Source organism: Apteryx mantelli, chromosome 10 (assembly GCF_036417845.1).
Source record: "Apteryx mantelli isolate bAptMan1 chromosome 10, bAptMan1.hap1, whole genome shotgun sequence".
NCBI classification, from domain to species: Eukaryota; Metazoa; Chordata; class Aves; order Apterygiformes; family Apterygidae; genus Apteryx; species Apteryx mantelli.
In genome coordinates, this window is record NC_089987.1 from 19,016,432 (window position 1) to 19,039,103 (window position 22,672).

General features: G+C 36.2%; 1 protein-coding gene across 4 annotated transcripts in view; it reads left to right on the plus strand.

Annotated features, from left to right (window-relative positions):
- FTO (FTO alpha-ketoglutarate dependent dioxygenase) overlaps window positions 1-22,672 on the plus strand; it is a 265,435-nt gene that overhangs the window by 64,175 nt on the left and 178,588 nt on the right. For all 4 annotated transcript variants that reach the window (XM_067302598.1, XM_067302597.1, XM_067302599.1 and 1 more), the window contains exons 4-7: window positions 2,946-3,089; window positions 12,733-12,812; window positions 14,270-14,413; window positions 21,476-21,595. In XM_067302598.1, the coding sequence (XP_067158699.1) occupies window positions 2,946-3,089; window positions 12,733-12,812; window positions 14,270-14,413; window positions 21,476-21,595 (488 nt within the window). The remainder of the gene's footprint in view (window positions 1-2,945; window positions 3,090-12,732; window positions 12,813-14,269; window positions 14,414-21,475; window positions 21,596-22,672) is intronic.

Below are 22,672 nucleotides of genomic sequence, written 5' to 3' on the forward strand. Positions count from 1 at the left end.
TTAATGACAAAAGTAGATGTTTCTAGTCCTTTTTGTTTTTAACAGTGTGTTGGCAAGTGATTCTGTCTTCTAAGAAATCATGTTTGATTTTAAGATTAGATTTAGGTTATGGTTTGGCATTAAAATTCAACTTAAACAGGGAACATCTAGGTTTCAGAGTGCCAAAAAACTCTCAAACTGTTCTTGAAGATTTTGGTGCCAAATAGCAAAGAAGCCTTTCAAGTTTACTTTTCCATTCTTCGCTGTGGAACACTAACTAACCTAGATACCAGAAAACAATTTTTCTGTTGTTCTGGACCTACCTGTGGCCCAAAACCAAAAAGGTGGAGCACGAGAGCTCTTTGCAATTTGACCTTCTAGTTAGAAGTGTAGTGTTGTGGCCAAATTTCAGTAGCTACGTTCTCCCTTTCACAGTTCAATCCTTAATTACAGGTTTGATGAGTCATTAGTGTTACGTTGTGATAAGCTTGTTACCTAGTTGGATCCTTGCATTTGAGATGCATACGTAGAGATTTCTGCCAGCCAAACTCTGTAACTCTTTACTGAGTAGGATTCAAAAATTGCAGATAGTTTTATTGTATTTCCATTTAATGCTGCAGCATTTGACAATTTCAGTATAGTCTACTCCAAAATAAATACATGCTCTTAAGGTCTATTTGTGTGGAAGGTGCTGTGTATATGTAAGAACCACATGATTTACGCTAAATTACCTACAGTTTAGACACATCCAGATGTTTTCACTTAAATGGGAACCAGAATTATCTAAACTAATATACAGTGTTCAGTCATGCTTGAGGTGTGACATACAGAATTTTATAATGACTTCTTGTTATGTGCAAGTTTGTCAGTGCTACCCAAACGTATACCACAAATGGTAAGGAGTCTCTTTTTCCCCTCACTTTGGAATATAGCTTGCATTTAAAAAGCTAGTAGCAGCTTGCTTCCATTTGTTTCCAAAATAACATGGCAGGAGCAATCAGTTTCAATTGCTGCTGATAATTATAAGGTGCAATCATTGAGAATATAGAGAAAAGGAGTCTGTGAGCTACATTTGAACTCTGTACTTAAGCAATAAAAAATTTATCAAACTGCAAAAAATAAGTCATTTTAACGAGCACATTCCAAAGGTGCTGGATTTATGAGGAGACCCCAGGATACTTTGATTGAAATTGCTGTCTCTGATTGTAGTTGTATATTTTATTGGTGCCATATTGTGAACAGTGCTGCTGCCAAAGTGAATGGTAAAGCAGCATAACAGACAGAGTTAGCCCACAAAGGTTACCTCTTTTTATAATATCCATGATGTATTGCATTAAAAATGCCTTGAAATCCATCCTGTTTGCAGTTTTCAGAAAGCATTTTTTCTTAAATTAAGTTACAATTTATCTGAACAGGACAGAAAATATGAAAGCCCCTGGAAGACTTTAGTATTGATTTTTCTGCGTATTTGCTAGCTCTTGATTTCTCATTTGTGTGCTCCTTAATGGAAAGGCCTAGAGCTGATCCTGAGCCAAAGCTTCAGCTGGAGGAGAACAGTGGCAGTGGAGGGAGGGGAAAATGGGGACTGAATTTACAGTAGGGGTTTTATTTAACTAAGGACTGCAGGTTGGTTTTGTGAGAGGCTTTTGGCTCTCTGGTTCCTGAATTAGGCAAAATTTAATTGACTTAGAAAATTATTAGAATTTATTAAAGGCTTCTCCCAACTAAACAAATTTTGAAGAATCCATGCGAGATGAATGACTTGAATATTTTGAAAGCTGAGTTCAAGGCTACATTTTATTTGTGCATAGAATAATAAAAGCTATAAATCTTTCTTTTGAAATTTTTTGTTTTAGAAGTAATTGAGCAATAAAGTTTAAAAAATTATTATACAGAAGCACATTTGTAATGGACAGTGAAATGGACACACTCAGACAGTTACTAACTTATAAGCAATAATTAGGCATGCTATATATAGTTGACTATTTCTAACCGTTGACTGCACTTCAGTGCCAACTGCTTATTAAAACTTCATCCTCCTCTGTCAAAATGCTCTGTTACATTAGCCACAAAACTGTTATGCCATAGCTTCCAAATACCTTGCTATAAATGCTGACTCTATCTTTCAATTTATAGTGCAGTGAAGTAAGCTTCTGAAAAGAGTTCTGAGGGATTAAGCTCTAAATATTATTTCAGTGAAGTGGATTATTTTTTCCCCCCAGCTCAACGCATTCATGTTGCTTAATGATAAGAAAAGCGTTGTGACAAATGTATTGAAGCTTCATTGGCTCTTGCACATGTTGTCTACCATGTTTGACCAGTCTAAGAATTTTGAGAGAAGAATGGCAGATATCATTCCAAGGTGCTAGCCTCAGCTTTGGTGGTCTGGGTGGTGTCTTTGTGCAAGTTATTTCACCTCGCTTTGCCTCAGTTTATGGTTTGGTGAAATTACAAGTATGTAAACAAATGAAATTGTTCATAAAATGCTTTTGCAGTTTATGACTTGAAATTCTCTCAGAAGTTATCTGTTTTTTACACTGGCCTTGTTGTTTTTCTCTCTCTCTCTCTCTCTCTCTCTTTTTTTTTTTCTCTGTGCTGGTTACTATAGTTTTAATAATGTATAAAAAACTAAGTGGGCATAAAACTCCCATTATGTGTACCTGAGAACTTCCAAAAAACTTGAGTTCATTGCAAACTGATTTGCCCTTGCTTTGTAGTTCATATGATTGGTTTTTATCTTTATACAGTTGTTTGCAAAAAATTGTTGGTCTCATAGGGCGTTTTTATATCTGTTATGTACTTTTGAACTTGATTATACCAGATGGAGATGACAAAGTTTAAGCCTATTAACATTGTACCAATCTGTGATTTCATTAAGTCTGTATTGTTAAACCAGATTTTGTATCTTATGGTTCTAATCTTGTCTCATTTCTTTTTGGTGTTTCCTGCCCCCTCTCTCTTTAAAGGTTCTGCAGTTGAAGAAAGTAATGAACAGATTCTGAATGGAAGAGACCCAGCTGTTTGGCATGTAGGTTTGAAGGTGGCATGGGACATAGAGACTCCTGGATTAGCAATACCACTTCACCAAGGAGACTGCTACTTGATGCTGGGTAATTTTCAAAGGCTTAGGAAGGGGAACTTTGTGTTGAAAACACAGAAACTGACACTTACTTTAATGTAAATTGTCATACATTTGTTTCAGTTAGGGCTCTCGTGATTTGCAAAGACAGAAGATCTGGCAAGAGTGCATAATAAATTCTTCCTACCCTTCCCCCATCCACAGTGTATTTTTGGGAACCTTTTTCTTCCAATGTTTCTTTCACTTCAGAGCTAAAAAATGACAACATTCTTTCTGAGCCTTTCTGTTGTACAGTCAGAATTGCTAGTTCAACTCAGGCTTCAGATCATAGGCAGAAGTTCCCCAGCTGTTGTGAGTAGTTGAGCTGTCTTGTCCCATCCTTATATTTGTAGATGTTAATTCCTTTCTCTGTTTTCAGTGCAGTTTCACAGAATAACAGTGAGCATCTACATGCTTGTTGTGTTTGTGGGGGGGGGAGGGTTGGCTTTTTTTTGTTTGCTTTTAAATACCAGTTCTTTCATTTGGGTTATAGATTGACTATCCATCATGTAAGCTGTGACTGTAGCAATCTTAAAGTTTTCTGGTTCCGTGATTCTTGAGATGCTAATCTGTCAACGTTTTATTGGTCACCTATTTTAGACATGGCACTTTTTCTCGTTCTGCTAACACTTTTCCAAGTGTATGTTCAAACATACCTTTTTCCAGTATTGGGATTATACTAAGATCATAATAAACTGAGCTGTCATACTCCAAGAGGGATATGTAGTCTCTCAATGTCTCATGTGGAGAGGATCAAAAAAAAAAAAAAAAAAAAGAATCAAACTCATTGGCTTGAGCAACTGAGCTCAAACAGTGACGTTTCATTAAAAGAATCGAGGCTAAGGTTCACTGACACAAAAACTGTTACTTTCTCTTTTGGCTTGTGTTTCTCTTCATTATCATTTTTGTTTAAAGAAATTTCTTTATAAGTTACATAGCCTAAAACATGAATAAATCTTTTGTTTGCCTGTTCAGTGACTTGACTTGACAGATGTCTTCAAGGGTGAGGATGATTTTGACATTCCCCATTTGTGCCTTGATGGGTGGAGCATCATGGAATTTCCCTAGAGTGATCTATCCCACTGCCAACTGGTTGTGTTGGAATGTTTTCACTTTTACCTTCTGACCTCCCAATAAATACAAACACGGTTTACTTATTAACATGATAATTTTTAAGACTGCCCACAAATATATGTACTGCAGTTTGTTCTTAGTTACCTCATCAAATCCTGCGCACGGCCGTCAGTAAAGTATCATGTGTAAAGGAATTGGGCTCTCTGTCCTCTTAGGTATATTCAGACATGAGCAGATCATTTGCTAAGATAACAAGTATGTGAGATCCTTTGGCACTGTGAGGTAGATGTGCCTCCCTCTTCTGCATTTGCAAGGGTATAGAGTACCAGCCGGGAGGGGAGACTGAGACGTTTCTTAAAGTGAAGTTTAGATGGTGGCTAAATATTCCTAGAAAAGAATATCTATTGTTGTGCAATAGCTGTTCTAACGTAAGTCTATCTTGAACAATCTTGTTCAGTAATCCTTACTGACTGGAAAGTTTGTGCCTAATCAACCTTGCTGGCCAAGCAGACTCTGAAAGCAAGTAGTGCAACAAGGTGTTTAACTTCAGTATTTTTATTGCAAAATTCTGTAAATTATAGTTGACTTGAGTTACCAAATCGTAAGAATTTTTCTTATTCCCCAATGGAATTTACATTCTGTAACTGAAGTATTATTGGGAATTCTATATGAAGGATGGGTCAGAAAGTTACTTTATTAAACAATGACATCCTGATCATGTTTAGATGGAAACAAAGGATATATTAAAAATTATTTTGAAGATGATGCATAAATCACTCATTCCTATTAATACTTCATGGAAAGCTACAGTTTTGAGTTCTGTAGACCAGGTGTTTGATAATCTCTTCTGCATTTCCATAGCCTTTGTAATTATTTTTCCTCAATTACTTAAGACATTTATTATTTTAATGTTTTTAAGTGGCAGCAGTCTGATAGAGTATTCCCAAACTGGCCCTATGGTTTCTTAGCTCTTAGGTTTCTTAGCCTTAGGTTCTTGGTCCTCAGGTATCTGTGTACATCAGAACTGCTTTTATCAGTTTCTGTTACTTGAAGCGAGAGACTTAACATAAATGGATCGATACAGTTTTTAGTGTGTTTTTATACTGTTCATGTTTTGTAAACTGCTTTAAGAGGAGGCATCTTGAGGATGCTGTCTGAGGTGTAAAATATGAACACTTTAAATAAAAGGTAATCTGACAGTAAAGAAAATAATTTTAGATTCATTTATCTTGTGCCTCTACACGTCGTACATTCCAGAACATCATCAGAAGCTGAGTCTTCTCACTTGCATGTAGATCGTTATCGTAAACGCAGTGGAGAAGCAGCATGCAAGACCTCTAGAACATGTAGCATTAAGACTAGAGTACTGCAGCTCTGGACATCAGCTGATAGTTGCTCTTGAGGTAGAAAGGACGGATTGGCAGGAACGTGTACTTTTCTAACTACCATTCCCACTACTGTTCCAGCTCTAGTGAATAACTGAGCATCAGTGCATGTCTGTTCTTTTAATTTTTGAAATGGTATAATGCTTACTTTATATGGATGTTGCAAAATATTGAAATGTCAAGTTCAGTATGTTGCTTATAGTTAAAAAGTCAGCTCCTATCAATTCCTGTACCTGTAATACTCCACCTATTTGCTAATATTGTACACATAAATCTCATGAAAACTTGGTAACTTGGTATTTCTAATATTATTGTTTAAATACAATAACTCATTTGTAAATCCTGAGCTACCAAGTACCAAGAAGATTATTTTATTTTATTTATTTATTTTTTTAAGTAACAGTTTTGTCCCTCTCTTCTTTGGCTCTATAAAATGTTCTTTGTTGTTCTTGGTAGAATTTTATTAAAATGGAATCTTAAAATACAGGTTTGTACCCGCATTCTCAGCACTCCTCTTCAGGTGAAATAATAAGCCTTAATTTGAATGCATACTAATGCTAAACCTGGTGATAAATTCATCCATTTTAAGACAAGTTATTAAAATAATATAAATGTATTTTGATTTAAAGAAAAACAAAATCCAAAGTAACTTTCAGTATGCCAGCTTTTTTTAAGGTTTTTCTGCCCTAATATGAAGAAAAAAGATTTGCTGAAGGACTGCAAATCTGCCTAAAAACTCAAATCTGAACTTTATATCACTCATGAAACGGAAACACTTTAGCCCAATTTAGAATAATATATTGGTCTGCAGAGGAAGTGCATACTGAACCCTGCTGTCTCAAGTACACAGTCAAGGGGTGTCTAATACAAAACGTGTTGGGTGCATGCAATAAATCCAAAACGCGTGGAGGTGAGCAAAGTGCCCCATCTGCTCTGCTCTAGAGCATGCTTAACTAGGGTTGTCATGGTCTTACTATTAAATTGCAATCTTTCCCCTAATCTTAGTTAGACATGACCAGATTTGCAAACAGATTTACAATTTTCACTAATTTTCCTACCATGACTTCAAAACATACTTAACAAAAATACACTCTGGCCTTTTTCAAAGGGAGAAGATTTACTTTTCCACAGCTGTTTCCCATAGATCAAACCCTTGCTTGAAGGCTAGGGTTTTAAAACAGCATGAAGATGAACTTGGAATCTTATTCCCCTCCCTACCCCCAGCAAAATATAGTTCAAGAAGCATGCAGAAATTATTTTCATAACCAACCAGAAGTTGGGTGCACACATTGCAGAGACTGGCTTGCGGTTAAAGATAAGTATTTAATGGAAACACTTCCACATGTATATAGTGGCTCATTAAACTATTTCAAGATATTTAATCTGCTTCTATATTCACAAACTAACTTGAACCCTTTTTGCTCTCCAGCATCTTGAATGTGTTGGAGTTTTTTAACCCCATAGTTTTTTTTTTTTATCTTGACTCCACATTTAATCCAAATGTTATATTCCTTGATTATTAAGACTTCAAACCCCAGAAACTTATTTGTCGTTACCAAACTTTGATCATGTAGTTTGGCAAATCCCAGACATCTTTTTTAGTTCAGCCTCTTAATTCATTCTGTTTTGTTTGTGCACGCTTCTCTTGTTTAAAAACTAAAAATATTTTTTAATTAGGGCCAGATCATCTCTCTGGCTTTCAGTACAAGACATATTCCATTGACCTTTAGTTTCCTGGGGAAGGATACATAGCCTTCTTGGTGCTTTCTGTCAATGTACCTGCAGTAAAATTAGTTTGATTTGGATTTCTACTCTTGAAGCATTGCTGGAAGATGGGTGAAGGAGGAGTTGGTTTTCATAACCTCCAGTCATCTCTGTCAACCCTCCCATTGCATCAGAGAATACTACCTGAGTTGTGAAGCATGTGCAGTCCTGCATGTATTAAAACCATTTAATTACATTAATCTCACTAACAAAATGGTCAGATGAATTTGATGAAATGGTATATGTGTGTAACCTTCCCCTTTTGACAGTTACTGCTGAAAAACATTTTAGTGCTTTTGGAAATTGCACTATAGTAGAGTAAATCAGAAAACTCTTTATTTGTCTATGGTAGTTAGGAAAATAAATAGCACAAGTGCATTTTACATTTGTTTTTGTAGGTATTTGGGTCAGTAAAAATATCAAAGCTTTTGCCAGTGCTTCTAATCCCACTGTACCTGTTACCTGCCTCTCAAAATAAATGACAAAAAGAAAACTGTATAAATAAAAAGCTCAATAAGAACACTTATAAGAAGATGGAAAAAAAATATAGATCCTTGCTGCTAGCCCTGAGAGCAGTCTGTAACTTGTGGTTTGTGTTTTCCTGAGATGTATTTTGCCTAGTAGTGATCTAGATTCTGGGCCTTCAGTCCTTACTCCTTTCAGTAAGGATTGGCTAAGAATTAATTTCTTTTCTTGCTTTCTTGTGTTTGTTATGTCTTAATAATCTGCAATATTAATAAGAAAGTAATTAGGCATACAGCCATTGTTTCCTTGAGACTGCTTTGGCTTGTGACCTTACTCCTGCTTTAGCAGTTAGTTTAGTAGCCCAGTTACTTAACTAACGTATGTATACTTAACTATACTTATATTCATCCATTAGTCCATCCTTTTGACAAAAGGAAAATACAAGCACAGGACTAATATTATGCTATCCATATGTTGCCCAGAGGTGACTGAACTGTGGTTCTAATTTGAAAAAAGAGCTAATTGCATCTATCATGAGGCAGCACAAGAAAAGAATTACATATTATAGCTTTTGATAGGATCGTTATACTATTATTATGGTATCCTGTTATAGTATACCATTCTATAAAACATAGGAATAACAGAAATTCTTAACCTGAAGAATCTTGTTTAAAAGAGCATCTCATCAACTGGAGAGCTAGAAAAAAGTTCTTTCTGAAGTAAATTTTGGTATCATTTTGCATCATCTTTTATTTGTTATGAATCTAGCATAGGAATGAGATGAGGACACTGACATTCCTTATACTGTCAGTGTTGGTGCTGTTGGTGCCCAGATAATTTGGCTGATGAGAAGGTAGTACACGGTGAGGTGTGAACAGAGCAGGGACAGGGACTGCGAAGAACAGGATCAGGCGGGGGAGGGCAACTGGCAGTAGTTTACTGCCAGTAGAGTACCATAGATGTTGTTTACTGCAGTCATTTCTTTTCTTTTTTTTTATTCTTTTTTTTCCCTGCAGGCAAGAGGAATAGTGATCTGTATTAAGCAAAAACTCTGTTTTGAAACTGTTCTACATGTGTGTTATCTGAGGTTTCTGTAGCTAGTGATTCTTTGTCAAAGAATCGTATGCATTTGCACGTAATCAGATCATCTGCTAAACATACTTACTACTACTTAGTACTTCATCTGTAAAGTCAAAACCCTTTTACATCTGACCTCCAAATTATTTAAACAGACTTCAGGTTGATAACTTTGTTTTCCAAGGTGGCTTCAGCCATCTGTACACAATCATACATGTGATTAATTTCTTTTAATAAATCTTGCCTGGACTTGCCTCAGCTAGTAGTGCTATGATGGGACCTGGCCCTAAGGAGGCAGATGAATCATTGGAAAGTGGCAGGCAGAAAGTAGTAGAAATAAAAGAACAAAACAATCTGTTTAAAAGAAATACGGATTTTACCATATATATGCATTCAGGAAATAGTCTCCATGTTTCTTAGGTGCTCCGCTTCAGACAGAAAGCTGAAATTCTTTTTTCCAGCATTCAGACACCAAGTTTTGTTACCAAACCAGGCTTTGTTTTGTTCCTTTGAATGCAAGCAAGCCTTTTACAATATTGGCAGTATTTTTGGGAGGCTGATGTAGACATTATAGTGCCTGAAGCACAAGCAGTCTTCCATATTCATATAGCATCTAGTGGCACAATGGTATTCTGTTAATACAGGTAAGTATGAACAGCTTTCATGTGCATGACCAATTTAGGCTTTGATTCAGAAAGTTCTTTTGATCAGAATACACTTTAGCCTGTATTGAACTTCACTGTTTTTTCTTGACTGTTTTCTAGAGTTACAATTTTAATTTTGGATAATTTGTAGTGTTTTAAAATTTATAAACATAAGAAAAGCCTAATCAGACCTTAGGAAAATAGTCTGTGCTAATGATAATATTTTCATAGACATGGAAAAGTATTGAAAGGGGAACAGTCATTTAAGCAGTAAACTTTAGTCTAATTTTGAAAAACTCTCTCTCATATAATAGTCAATTGATATATGCATATCTTAAATGTCCGTATGGGAGGCAAGGGTATTTTAAAAAATATTATATGAGCCCTAAAGACAGTGGAAGGAGAAGGGATTATATGACAGTTCTTGAAACTGTATTAAATACATTGCTAAATTGGTGCTAACTGTGATTTGAACTAAAAGCTCACTTCTCGTGTGCGTTATATAGTTCACGTAAGTTATTTATAAATATTGATACTGAAATGAGGTTTCCATGCCACAATCCTTCTGAATTTGTGGTAAGATATGGGCCCGCTGTGTTAAGGCAGAAGAGACGCAACGTTGGCTCTTACCTCACCACAAATTCAGGAGAACTTTCTGAGGAGTAACTTTCTGCATCATCCTGCACGTTCTCCAAAGCAGGACTGATGCATATATTCCTACTTTTATATGTGTGTCTTTTGTGACATACACTACTTTAGAGTTGAATTGAAGAGGCAGTGTTTCAGTTTTCCAAACCTCATCAATCAGTGTTTAGTCATGCAAAATCTGAACTGATGTTATCTCCATATGTATTGTGTTTTACTTGAGTCTGCAATGGAGCTGTGATAGTTTTGGCATGGGTGTCCAAGGAAGGTAGCAGTTTTGATTCAGCTCTAACACTGACACAATAATCTGGATATAATCTATATGTGAATAAGATCTTTTGCTGCCAAAAGGACAATGTCCCATTTAACAAACAGCCTTTTTATTTCAAATGCCAGATTTTAAAGGAAAAGAAAAAGAAAAACAAATTTTTACTGCGATCTTTTAAGACCTAGGATATATTTTTCAAATATCTTTTGAGAGACCTGATCAATGAAGCTTCAACTGTCTTGTAGAATTACAGTTTTAGATGAGTTATAAACTCTCAGATTAAAATTACAGGGCTTGTTCTAAGAGTTATCAAGGATTAGAGGCAGTTGGAAGCAATTTCAAGGGGCAGCTCTACAATGAAAGAGTTGCCAAGCATTTGAATGAAGGTACAAATCAAAATGTTGTAATTTTAATGCTGTTTGATTAAAAAAAACACACCAAAATGAATGGGTATTGAATGGGATGTGGGAAAGAGTTTGTTATTTTTTGGTGACGGTTGTTCATGAAAGTGATTGTGATATTTAATATTGTTATGTTCAAAGATATTACTGTTCTGTGACCCTTGCAAGATCTGGCACTATATATAATTTAACTCTCAGATGAAATTCTCTCTCATAGGAAATGTTTTTTTTTCCTGTTTGGGTTTTTTTTGTTTGTTTGGGAGTTTTTTATAAGCTTTTTAACTTCACCTATGTGCTGACCTCATGCAAATAGAAAATAAGCCTCCCATCTAAACTTTGTCAGTGGGAATACAATCCCAGCTAATAACACTTGTTCTGCCTATTCCTTATATAAGCCGTTGGTCTAAATTTTTTTTCTTGAGTTCCTGATGCTATCTGCCACCTTGTGTATGAACATTTTTAATGGTTGCTTATAAAATTCTTAGAAAGAAGACAAATGGTTCTTACAACTGTAACAAATTCAATCATTCTTATGAATTATTTGTAAGGCTGTTATCAATTTAAAAATTTCAGACTTGTTACAAGATGAAGTACAGGTTTTAGAGCATGTTTGTTCTGTCTGTTTTCAATAATAAAGCAAATAACACATTAAACTTCACACATTGTGTTCTTTTCAGTCTGATAGACTGTCACTATGGTCAGAAGAGCATTTTCAAAAATGAGTAGGAATTGGGTTTCTCAGGTTCGGGGTGTGCAAATATGAATGTTTTAAAGAGAATTATATTTACATGATGGAAGGATGAAGCTTGATCATTTCTCTTTATGCTGTATTATGATGACTGAAGCTACACCCCCTGAAAGAATAGATATTATTGAAAATATAGACTCCAAGTCTCTCTTGCAGGTCTCGCTTTCTCTTCATAATTTTTTTTTCTTGGTGACACTTCAGGTTAAATGATTTTGTATGTTTTTTAGTCTCTCTATTAAATTATGAAACCTAGTTTTTTGCACCTCGTAGTGATCATATAGTGCTGTTTGATTTTCCTGAATGTCTTGTTGAGTTTGAGAGGGCAGCATCATTTTAACACTGAAAGTATTTGATTTTCAAAGCACCTCATGAAGGGTTTTTAATGTAATGGCGAATGTTATTACTAGATTTAGGCTTAACTTTTGCAGAAGAATATATTTCCTCTAGAAAATGATGATTTGTCGGAATTCCAGCATTTATGATAATTTTGGTAAAATTCGGATGGCAACCAAGTAGATTCCATTTACAGGGTGGTAGGGAAGCTATTTATTGCCGGTTTGTCTGCTCAAGTTCTTGGCAGTCCTCCTGGCAGGCTACAAGATAGTCTTAAGTGAAATGCTTTGGAGGCAGATCTTTGAGCAGGTAGAACCTTCTGAGAGCCCAGTTTTTTGCCTCTGAACTGAAGGCAGACCTTCAGATTAGCTTTGAGGGGGGGAAGAAAGATGAAATAACATGTCTTTGTCTTTTTTTTATTATTTTTTAAAAATATTTTCAGACTTTTTGCAATACATTTCAGTGTTCTTTAGTGATTTTTGAGAAGAGAGATTGTAATTTCTGGATAGTCTATTATTTATAATGATGCTCAACTTGGAAAATTCATTTGGTTTAGCTGAATTTTTCACATGGGAGGTGGGACAAAGTCCACTTCTAAACTGTGTAAACTGGGAGAAAACCTAGGTATGGGAGATCTTTGTAACACTAGGATAATGATACTTATCATGGACTACTAAACGCTTGAGCTCTATGAAAACAATACTATATACTATTTGAGTTCTCCTCTTTTTGTTTCAAATGCTTCATGCACTGTCCTGAGTTCATATCAATACAGAATCAATTGTTAAGTATAATTTTTTCTGTACTTAAAGTTTTCTTCTCTGTCTCTAGATGATCTCAATATGACACATCAGCACTGTGTTCTGGCTGGTTTTTTGCCTCGATTCAGCTCAACTCACAGAGTGGCAGATGTAAGTATAGAAAATGGGTTGCTATTTTTTGTTTTGTAAAGCTAATATTCTGGTACTGTAAACTCAGCATCATGTTGTCTTTTCCTGAACTGTGATTCAGTTATGCTGGTGACTCATTAGACTTTTTGCTTGAACAACTGCTATACATTTATTGTTGGATCAAGGTACAGTTCCTCTCTCTATAGTTAGTTTACCTAACCTCATAGTTAGGCATATAAAATATGAATTAGCAATGTGCTACACCACACATTCATAGATTATTGAAGAAATGGAAAAAATGCAAACATATTCCTATCTGAAATGTTTTACAACTCTTTTTGCTCTGTTCATATCCCAGTCCTAGTGGAAAGGCAATATTCATGATGAAATAGAAATATTCAAAAACATATGTCATCAAGGTCCACTGGCAAAAACAGCTTTTAAGAGGTCAGGACAACTAAGAGCAGTCATGAGTAGGTTTTAAATTGGATCCTTCTGGTGCTTCTAGGGATGGAAGAAGCAGAAAGGTGATACAGAGTTCCTTGTCTGAGAGTTGTTCTTGGATAACAAGGGTTCAGCCTATTACTTTCAAGTATTAAGATACATCTTTTTTTTTTTTTTTTTTTTTTTTAACAAGACCTCTCCTTCTCCTTGTTCCTTTCCATGATTTTATCATTAGCTTTGTTTTTATAGTATTCAAATGGAAAGGCATACAGAAATACAGAGATACTGTATTGTAAAATGGTATTTTAAAAAATTTCCTTTTTTCAGCAAAAGATATGAGATCAGGGGTCTTATTCAAGATTATTTTGGGGAATTTAGTAGAAGTCATAGACATTTGATTGAAAATAATTAAGATATAAACATATCCTTTCTTTTGTTTCAAATGGATTTTTATGTTTCCTTCTAATTTTGAAGGAACCTGTTTGTAAAAACAAAATACAAGGAGCAGACATGCCATTCTGTTCCGTGCATATTATGTATATGTTGTAAGCACACTGTGTTCTCAGACTGGTTATGGAATTCCATGTTAGTATTACCGGGAGCCTTACACAAGACAAATAAAAGTGAGTATTTAATACTGTCAAAGACTAGGCAGGAAGCAAGGGAAAGTCTGGCTATGTTTTTGTATGCCATATTTGTAAAGTAAATTTAAAAGGAATACTGTTCTTTCTCCTTTCAATCTGTGCTTCAGTGATGGATTATATTTTTGGTTGTTATATTTTTGGTAAGACTTTTTTCATAATTCTCAATGATAGCTGTACAGACAATTCAGGAGGCATTAAGCTTTTGTTTAAAAGATCATAAAATAAAGTTACAAAAATATCTTTTTGTAATCCCTTTTTGCTCCTTTGTTTTGATTGTTTCAGAGGTAGTATAGAAGGCAGGAGTATATTGGAGAAATATATAAGTTATGAAGTAGTTGTGTGTACATATATAAATAACTATATATATATATTTTTTGTTATTTTTAATAGTGTTCAAGAGGAACATTGGAATATATATTTGGTCAATGTGAGCTTGCACTCCAGAATTTACAGACTGATTCTGATTCAATGGCTTTATCTTTGAAATCTCTGGAAGCTGCTGTTGTAAAGCAGGTAGAAGAAACACATAACGAGGTGAGATTTGCACAGAAGATATTTCAGCCTGATTCTGAGAGATGCATTCTGCTCATGGAGTTAATGTGAATTAAGTGTACTTAACGGCTCACAAGACATTGCTGTGTATAAGTTTAAAATGTATTTTTATTGACTTTTGTACTTGGGTATAGTGATTGGAATTAACTTGCATCTGATACTTTAATTCCCAAGGAAGATTTCATTTTTTCCTCTTAAGATCCCTCTGCTGGTAGATTCAAAGAGTAGTTTTAGTGAGATTGGTTTCATGGTGTGAAATCTGATGGTGTGGTGGACAAATTGAAATACCCTAGCCCTCCTCTGGCAGAGAGGAAGAGAGAAAAAAATTCAAAGGAAAGTGCAAGCAAGTAAAATTCTTACAAAAACTTTTCAGTTGTTTATCAGCATTAAGCTAGCTGCCAGTGTTTTACAAAATGCCAGATTTGGCACAATTGTGAGCATTTGCTTTAAAGCATGTTCTGAAGAAAATACAGTGGAATAATTTTGAGGAATAGCATAGTTCAGCTGGTGATCCCGCAGGATGAAATACGGAAGTGCAACCCTGCACTCGCACAGTTCCGCTGCAGCTGGCACTGCGCTGTGGTTTGAAGCGCAGAACAGTGTGTTAGCAAACACACTGACTTGACAAACCAACTGAAATTATCAGGCAATATTTTGTGCAACTCTGGAAGCAGGTAATTTTTCTGTAATATAAAAGTAGGTAGCATCATGGGGAATGTAGTTTTGCTAATTCTGTGTTAATGGAAAGAGTTGGCAGTATGACCTAATATTTTGGGTCAACTTACACTACTGACATTTTCTAAGATAGTTAATTGAATACTGACTTTTTTTTTCTTTTTTTAAAGAGTCAGAGAAAATATAGACAGGGATATTTTTTAGGGGTTTAAAATGACAGATTGTTTAGCTGTTCTGGAAAGCTGCGCTTCCACCTGAAATGCTTTTGTCTGTTGCAAACTGAAAAGCATTGATGGTAAGCACTCTTTGAAAAATAGTTATGGTGAGCAGTTAATACAAATTTTGGGACCACTTTCTGCTCAAGTATCAGTGGTTCCTCACAGCATTGCTATATTCAGACATTTTGAAGGAGCTTTTCTGGATTTCTACTGAGATAAGCATGATCGTCTTCATACTGGGACATGTATAGTATGTAGGTAATTTTCACTCAAATGAGAATTTGTGTAAATGCTTTATTTAAATTGCCATCTGCTGAGGAATATAATGTGGTGTATTGTTACTAAAACTTTGTAGAACGCTTTTTATCTGTATTGTGTTTAGAGATGGTAAAATTGAGTATAGTGATGGCAAAAGATTTGCTCCCTTGATACTTAGCAAAATAGTTCTTTAAACAATTTAAAGAAGTCTCATGCATGCAGGGCTTTACAAAACATTAATCAGACTCAGTCCATAAAACTATACGCATATGTGGTTTGCACAGCTAGGGCCACATGCACAGCTGGTGTAAATTTGCACGGGCCCTTTAACATCAAAGACCTGTGCCGTTTCCATCAGGTGAGAGACTAGCCCCTGGTGTTTGCAGTCACCTGAATAATTTTGCTATGTGACACACAGGGATGTTTCCTGTTACACATATGGGATATGCTGTAGCAGAAATCATTGTTTAACTTGTACATATTGCGCACTTAGTCTTAGTAGACACGTTGGATCTATATTTCATTTGAAAAGAGAATACCCACTTACCTTTTTTAATTTTATTTCTTTTTTCAAGGTCACCTCCTCACTTGAAGGATAAATACCATATGTTGAAGTGCTATTTAAGCTTTGTTTTTTATTTGCTGCATAAGTAGGAAAAGTGATCTGTGGCTTTACGCTGTGGTAAATACATGTTTCTTTTTTGCACATCACTGAAGTGAAAACATAAGTGTCTGTGAGGTAGATTTTTGTATATAAAAGCTTCCTACTGTCTTTTACTCACTATATGATAAATCTCTGTAGTTTCAGGCACTAGTGCAGCTTTTAGGTTCAAATTTTCACAGGCATGTGAAGAACACGTTTTATTTCTTTAAAGTACCGAACTGTTCAGCTACTGATGAAAATGAGTGTGGTCAGGATTTGATCACTCTTTTCTTTTTCCCTTAGTTTCTCGGTATTTTTAAATAGGAAAGTCAAAATAGCACTAGGTAAAGCCAAACACAGAATAATGAAGAATTAATTTAATGAAGAATTGCCACCCTGTTTTGACTGTATATTTCTGTTCTGATGTACAGCTTGCTGTGCTAGATCTAAACTTCCTTGTGAATTCTCTCTTTTCCCCTGAACCAGAGATAATTTTAATGGACCTGAAATTAGGTAGTATTCCCATCTCACAAGAGGTGGTACAGTTGTATTCTTACTTTTACATATCGTTGTAATGGAAGCTTTTCACAGGTTTTAGCTCAGATAACTAGATGCAGCTGTTTTTCTAGATTCTGTATCTTCCTGAAATGTCAGGATTTTTTTTTCCCCCTCCCACTTGTTGGCACCTGTGAAGTAGTTGTCAGAGATCATTAACTGGAACAGAACCATTGAGGTGGCATCAAGCTACATGCAACTAAGCTAAAATATAGTAGCTTAGCACAGGTTCACAGTCTGTGCTGGAATTAAGTGCCCTGCCAAATGAGATCTAGATGAATTAGTTGTGTCTGCTGGAGAGCAAAAGACTAAGAGCAAATCTGGAAGAACGAGGTATGATCTTTGCCTTCACTCTTGTATTCCTGGGCAGGAAAATTGACTTGCTGAGCTGATAAAGTGGGTTTGAACTGAAGGTCTGAAGCTCAGGTGGAGATTTACTTTTTCCATTTTTGTCAGGGGCACAGAAACCTCAGGAACTATTCTAGTGGGCAGCCAGGTAGAATTTAAATATTTCTTTAGTCTTAGCCTTGGTGTCATGGCCTCCCTCAGTAAAACCGCCTTCAAAGGAATAGCTGAGTAACTGTGAAGTATATGCAGTTTGTTGGATATGTTTGAGTTATTTCACACACAGTAGGTACTTCATAGCTGTAAATAAAGATAACCTCAACTGAGGGTACTGCTTGTCTAAGTAGCTTGTAGACTTGAAATCTGAACAAATACTTTGGTGGCAGGGTATCCTATGAATGGTAGCAAGGTGAACAGAAGTAATTACCTGGACAGCTGTGAAGGATACTAGCCTAACAACGATGCACACATGGTGTCACATTGAATTAAGTTACCCTCTTAAGCAGTAAGGTTGCTATTGGGTTAGTAGTAATTTATCCTGAAATAAATGATCTTGCAGAGTTTGCTCAATGTGGAGCTCTTGATCGTATGGAATCATACTTGGCTTTCCAAAATATATACACCTACTAGGCACATCTCAAATAGAGCAACAGAGGATCTGGGAAAAGCCATTGGCAAGCAGATACTTTTTAAAGTAACAGACACTGCTGAACAGATGGCTTGAAAGTTCATACATATAAAAACAAATCTGCAGAAAATACTTTCTCCCGCCTATTCTTTGCATTTCAAAAAACAATTGTCTTCATTGCTTTGAGTAATGCAAAGTCTGGCAGTAGGTTCCTGTGGTGTGAGATGGTTTCAGGAGTTCTTTATTGGCCCACACCAGACTAATCATCAGATATTACCTGTAAAGTAAAACATATGAGGAAGTTTTCTAGGGTCTGATGATTGTGTCTAGAATGGTTTCTAAGTATGTGCTCAAATTTGAAAGAGCAGGGCTTTGTCCTCACGGGGGGTTTGGCTTGTCCTTGATTACTGAATCCTTATTACCATGATTTAAACATGAGATTGGATTGGTTGCTCTGTTGCTTGTGAGGTACTGTCACTGTTGCATACAGCAAATCTTTTCTTCTGGAAAAAGTAGATCAATTCAGTATGGTGAATGCACAGGGATATAGAAAAACCTGGGCTAGCTAAGTTGAAAGATATGTGGTGTTATGTCCTGAGGTCACTGCTGAGAAAAGGTAGCGGTGTACACAGCCGAAGGAAGGTTAATGTGTTTTAGCACATTGCAATGAAATGACAGCATGGTTGGTGGCTGGCTAGTATAAAAGAGAGAAAATATAGATCACCTACATGTGTGGCATTTAATAACCAATACTTTTAAATAATTGACTGAGGAGCACTGCCTCACAAAATGTCAAATGCGGCTGTTGGCCTTTTACTACCCAGTATTGACTATAACCTAAAATTGGCCTTTAATCATTGTTTAAAGGACAACTTGAAAATATGTTGAGGTTAGGCGTGAGGCCTGATTCTGAGCTTACTTGCACAGCTTACTTGACAGTAAGTCTTAAGTGAAAATTAATTAGGATAAAGAAATTATTCCTAAAACATGCAACCTTTTTTTTATGTTAGTGTGGTTAGGCTTTGTGCAATCCAATTACCTGAACTGCTTCCTAATCTGGACAAAAGTTATTCTGGCATACAGGAGTCTGCATGAAAACTCATTCACAAAATGCTCAGCAAGAGCTGTTAACCTGAGAGTTTGGTCAAGAAGATGACTATTCTGTAACTTTGGTTGCATCAAGTCTAGAATGGAGCTTTCTTCTCTCTACAGCACTTGCTGTTGTTTTTCTTCCTGGTACAGCTCTTCCTGCTCATAGAAAGAGAGGGAAGGAGGTGAGCTGACAGGAATGCCTTCCTGATGCAAGAAAAAAGTATTACTGAACAGAGTTCAACAAGAGAAAGAGATAGTATAGCTGTAAGATCTTGGAAAGCAGATAGCATGTGCACTTGTTAAAGCTTGTACTTAGTAATGGATGCGGTATAAAAAGTGTTCAAGTGTTAATTTAAAAATAACAAACAAACTTGGCAGAACTTGAATCCCTGAAGATTTTTAACAAAACTATTTGTGCTTACATATGTCTGAGACAAGGACAGAAGAATAGAGAAATAGTCACCCTTGCCTCATCAAGATGATTTTTTTTCAGAATCAACAGTTACCTGGTCATGGGTAATACTGGCTTATTTCAAAGCAGTCACTTATCAAGCAGCTTGATGGATAAGTTGGTGGATGAAATGCTGCTCCCCCCCACACCCACCCACTCACCCACTTGTATTAACTAAGTTTAGAGGCTAAACTGAGACGTTGTGATATAATGTGAACCTGAGTTTGAGAGCCCCAGTAAAAGGCAGTCTACATCATTAAACAACCGCAGGTTGCAAGCTGGTACACTGACCTCTGGTGAGACCAGCTAATCCTGCACAGAATGAACGAGCCTATTGCTAAATGTGATCTCTTGCACCTAATGAATGAACAGCACTTCTGTGTGAAGTTGAGCATTGCTTTTCTTTAAAAAAAAAAAAAAAAAAAAAAAAAAAAAAAAAGCATTGATTAATGGCCTTGTATGGTTTATTTCCTGGAACATTATGCTTGCCAGTCTTCATATGTTATAGCCCTTTCAGTGGCAGAGACCAGCAAAAAGAAAAAGAAGAAAAAAGTGCTGAGTACCCAAACCTCTAGTTGAACTGTTAAAGTGGTCAGCCATCCCCAGACTGTGTGTACTCACTTTTAACAAAACACAACTTGATACTTCATACCTGGTTAATGCTATAGAAGCAGTAAACTCTACTTGAATTTTATTAGGAAGGATGTATGTCACCAAACCTGTGTACTAAAAAGCTGCTAGACTTGCAGGGTTTGGTTTTTTTTGTTTTTTTTTTTTTTGAAAATACTTATATCTGCCAACTAATCATGTTGTTATGTTTTACTAACAGAGTGGTTTCAATATTCTTTTTATAACTTTTACATTTAAGTATCTTTTATTGAAATCATTAACATATATTGACTAAACATTTAGTTAATGTTACCTGAAAGACTTCCAGATTCCTGTAGTGGTTCTCTTTACTCTTTCAGGAATGAACGCGGTAGGTGACAGCTTTGGGCAGTTGTCCTTATTCTTTCACCTTCACAGTTTGTCTTTGTTTGCCTCATCAGACCTGAGTAAGGATAAACAAAAACTTCTTTGTGGTAGCAAGTAATGATTAAAGCAGCTTTGAACTCTGTGTGAAACGTAGCTACTGCAACAAAGATAAATTCAGAATTCTAAAGACCAGAACTACAAATTGCTATTAAAGAAAAAAAGACTCAACAGGAATTAGGATAAATAGAATTATTTTGCTGAAAGAATATTTCATGGGTTATATTTATGTTTATATATTTGATGTTTTAGAAAGCCAATATTAATTCTGTGTTAAAGTTGATGGGCAACCTATATATGAAATTAAAACCAGCCTAGTAAGGTATACCTCATTTACTGTGTTTTATATTTTAAATGAATGCATTACCTTGCTCCTGAGGGACTTTATATTGCTTCATGTGGGGATTTGTTTTCTTTGTAAAGCACATTTTCCACATAAGCTTCACGATGGAAAAACAATTGGAGTCTGTTACTTCAGATGCCCAGAAGAGCTGAAAGCTGCTTTTCGCTGCTGATGTGTGAGCGCTGTTCTGTGGAGGGAGCTCTGGGGCGGAACTGCTGATCCGGGAGAGGGAGCACAGGCAGTTTGGGGACGCCTCTCTTACCAGCGTCGGCCTGACGGAGTAGGGCGCTTCCAAGTCTTGTGTTCAGATCCAGTTATTGGTAGCCTATCTAGTAACCAGATTATTTGGTAAACTGTCAGAAACTGGGTTTTATTATGATGCTGCTCTCCCGTTCCCTAGCTACTGACTAGTCTGCATTTGGGTAATTTTATTAGTGCAAGTTTGGTCTTTTGTATGATGACCAAACTATTTTCCCACCCACAGTGTTAATCAAAATAAGCTGGAGTTGATGCATATTTGGCTGAATTGTGAGGAAGGTTACACTTCTAAAGTTTCTGTTATACGTGTCCCATGTATAAAGAAAAGATTTGTTTTTTGCACCTCTCCAGGCTTGATGGGAGTGGCTCAGTTTATATGGACTAGAAATGAAAATAACAACTGGGTGTTAGGCTGCATTTGGAAACAAGTACTTCAGTAACCTGCTTTTATGTGGAATAGCTCAGGTATTGCTGAATTCATGTGCTACCCCATTCCCACCCCAAATGAACATAAATGACATGCCACTGTGTGTTTTTGTCTTGCAGGTTGAATTTGAGTGGCTTAGGCAGTTTTGGTTTCAAGGCAAGCGCTATTTGAAGTGCACTGATTGGTGGCTTAAACCTATGGCTAGATTAGAAGAATTTTGGAGGAAAATGGAGGTTATGGTAAGTACCACTACTATAGTCTACAGCTTTTAGAGCTTAATTCTGAGAGCACAAGAGCGTACACAATTGTATTTTTTTAGTTGTGTTGTAATATCAGGGCTTAAAATTTATTCAGACCATATAAAAAGTAGGATCAACGGCAGCCTTCCATTGCCTCTTTTTCTTTCTCTGCCCCAGTAACCAAAAGAAATATGAGTAAAATAAGATTCAAAAAACCCAAGAGGAGATTTTAGTAGTTTCCTTACTTTGCTTGTTTTTAAAGTTTGACAGCTTCAAAAGATGACAGGCATAAATTACATCATACCAATTGATGAAACATGAAGCTGTCTAATGTTGTGCTCAACTTTTTCATGCAACACCAAGATGCATAGCTCTTTGCCAGTGACAGCAATGGTCAATGTGTCTGGGAGTAAAATCTGGTGGTCTGGAGGTACAACTATCTGCAGTCCATGTACACACTTATACCACAGCAAGAACCTGCAACAAATTCTAGTGAATGCAGAGCTAATTAGTTTCTTGAATAATAGAAGTTATGTCAGTTCCTGCATATTTGAAAGTATGTCCCTGCCTTCCTTGAAAACTGACCTAGTGGTATCAATGACAGCCAGCGATCCCAGCAGAGACTCAACTGGGAGCCTTTGCTGGTGTAAGCGTTTGATATACATGCTGGCATGACTGCTTTTATATAGTTAGGTGGAAGGAGCTGTACTGACAGAAATGTCTGTCTTGCTAGCATCCTTGCATCTGCAGTAGAAGCTTCTCAAAGGAATTTCTGCTGGTCACAACGTGAGCCTCAATTTGTCCATAGCTGTCTTGGAAAAGTTTGTGATGTAGTCCAGGATGTTGAATATAATTTTAGTAGAAATGGTTTTGAATCCCCAGAGGTATGATGCAACAAGAAGGTGCTATTCTGCTTTGAAGGAAATTATATTACTCACTAACCTATGCTTGAGTATTGTAAGCTTTTCCTGCAACAGCTGGTTTCGAACTTGAAAAACAGTGTGGAAAAGTGGAACTTTCATTTGTGAAATCAATTGCTGCAAGAAATCAGTGAACATTAGACTTTCCTACAAAAGG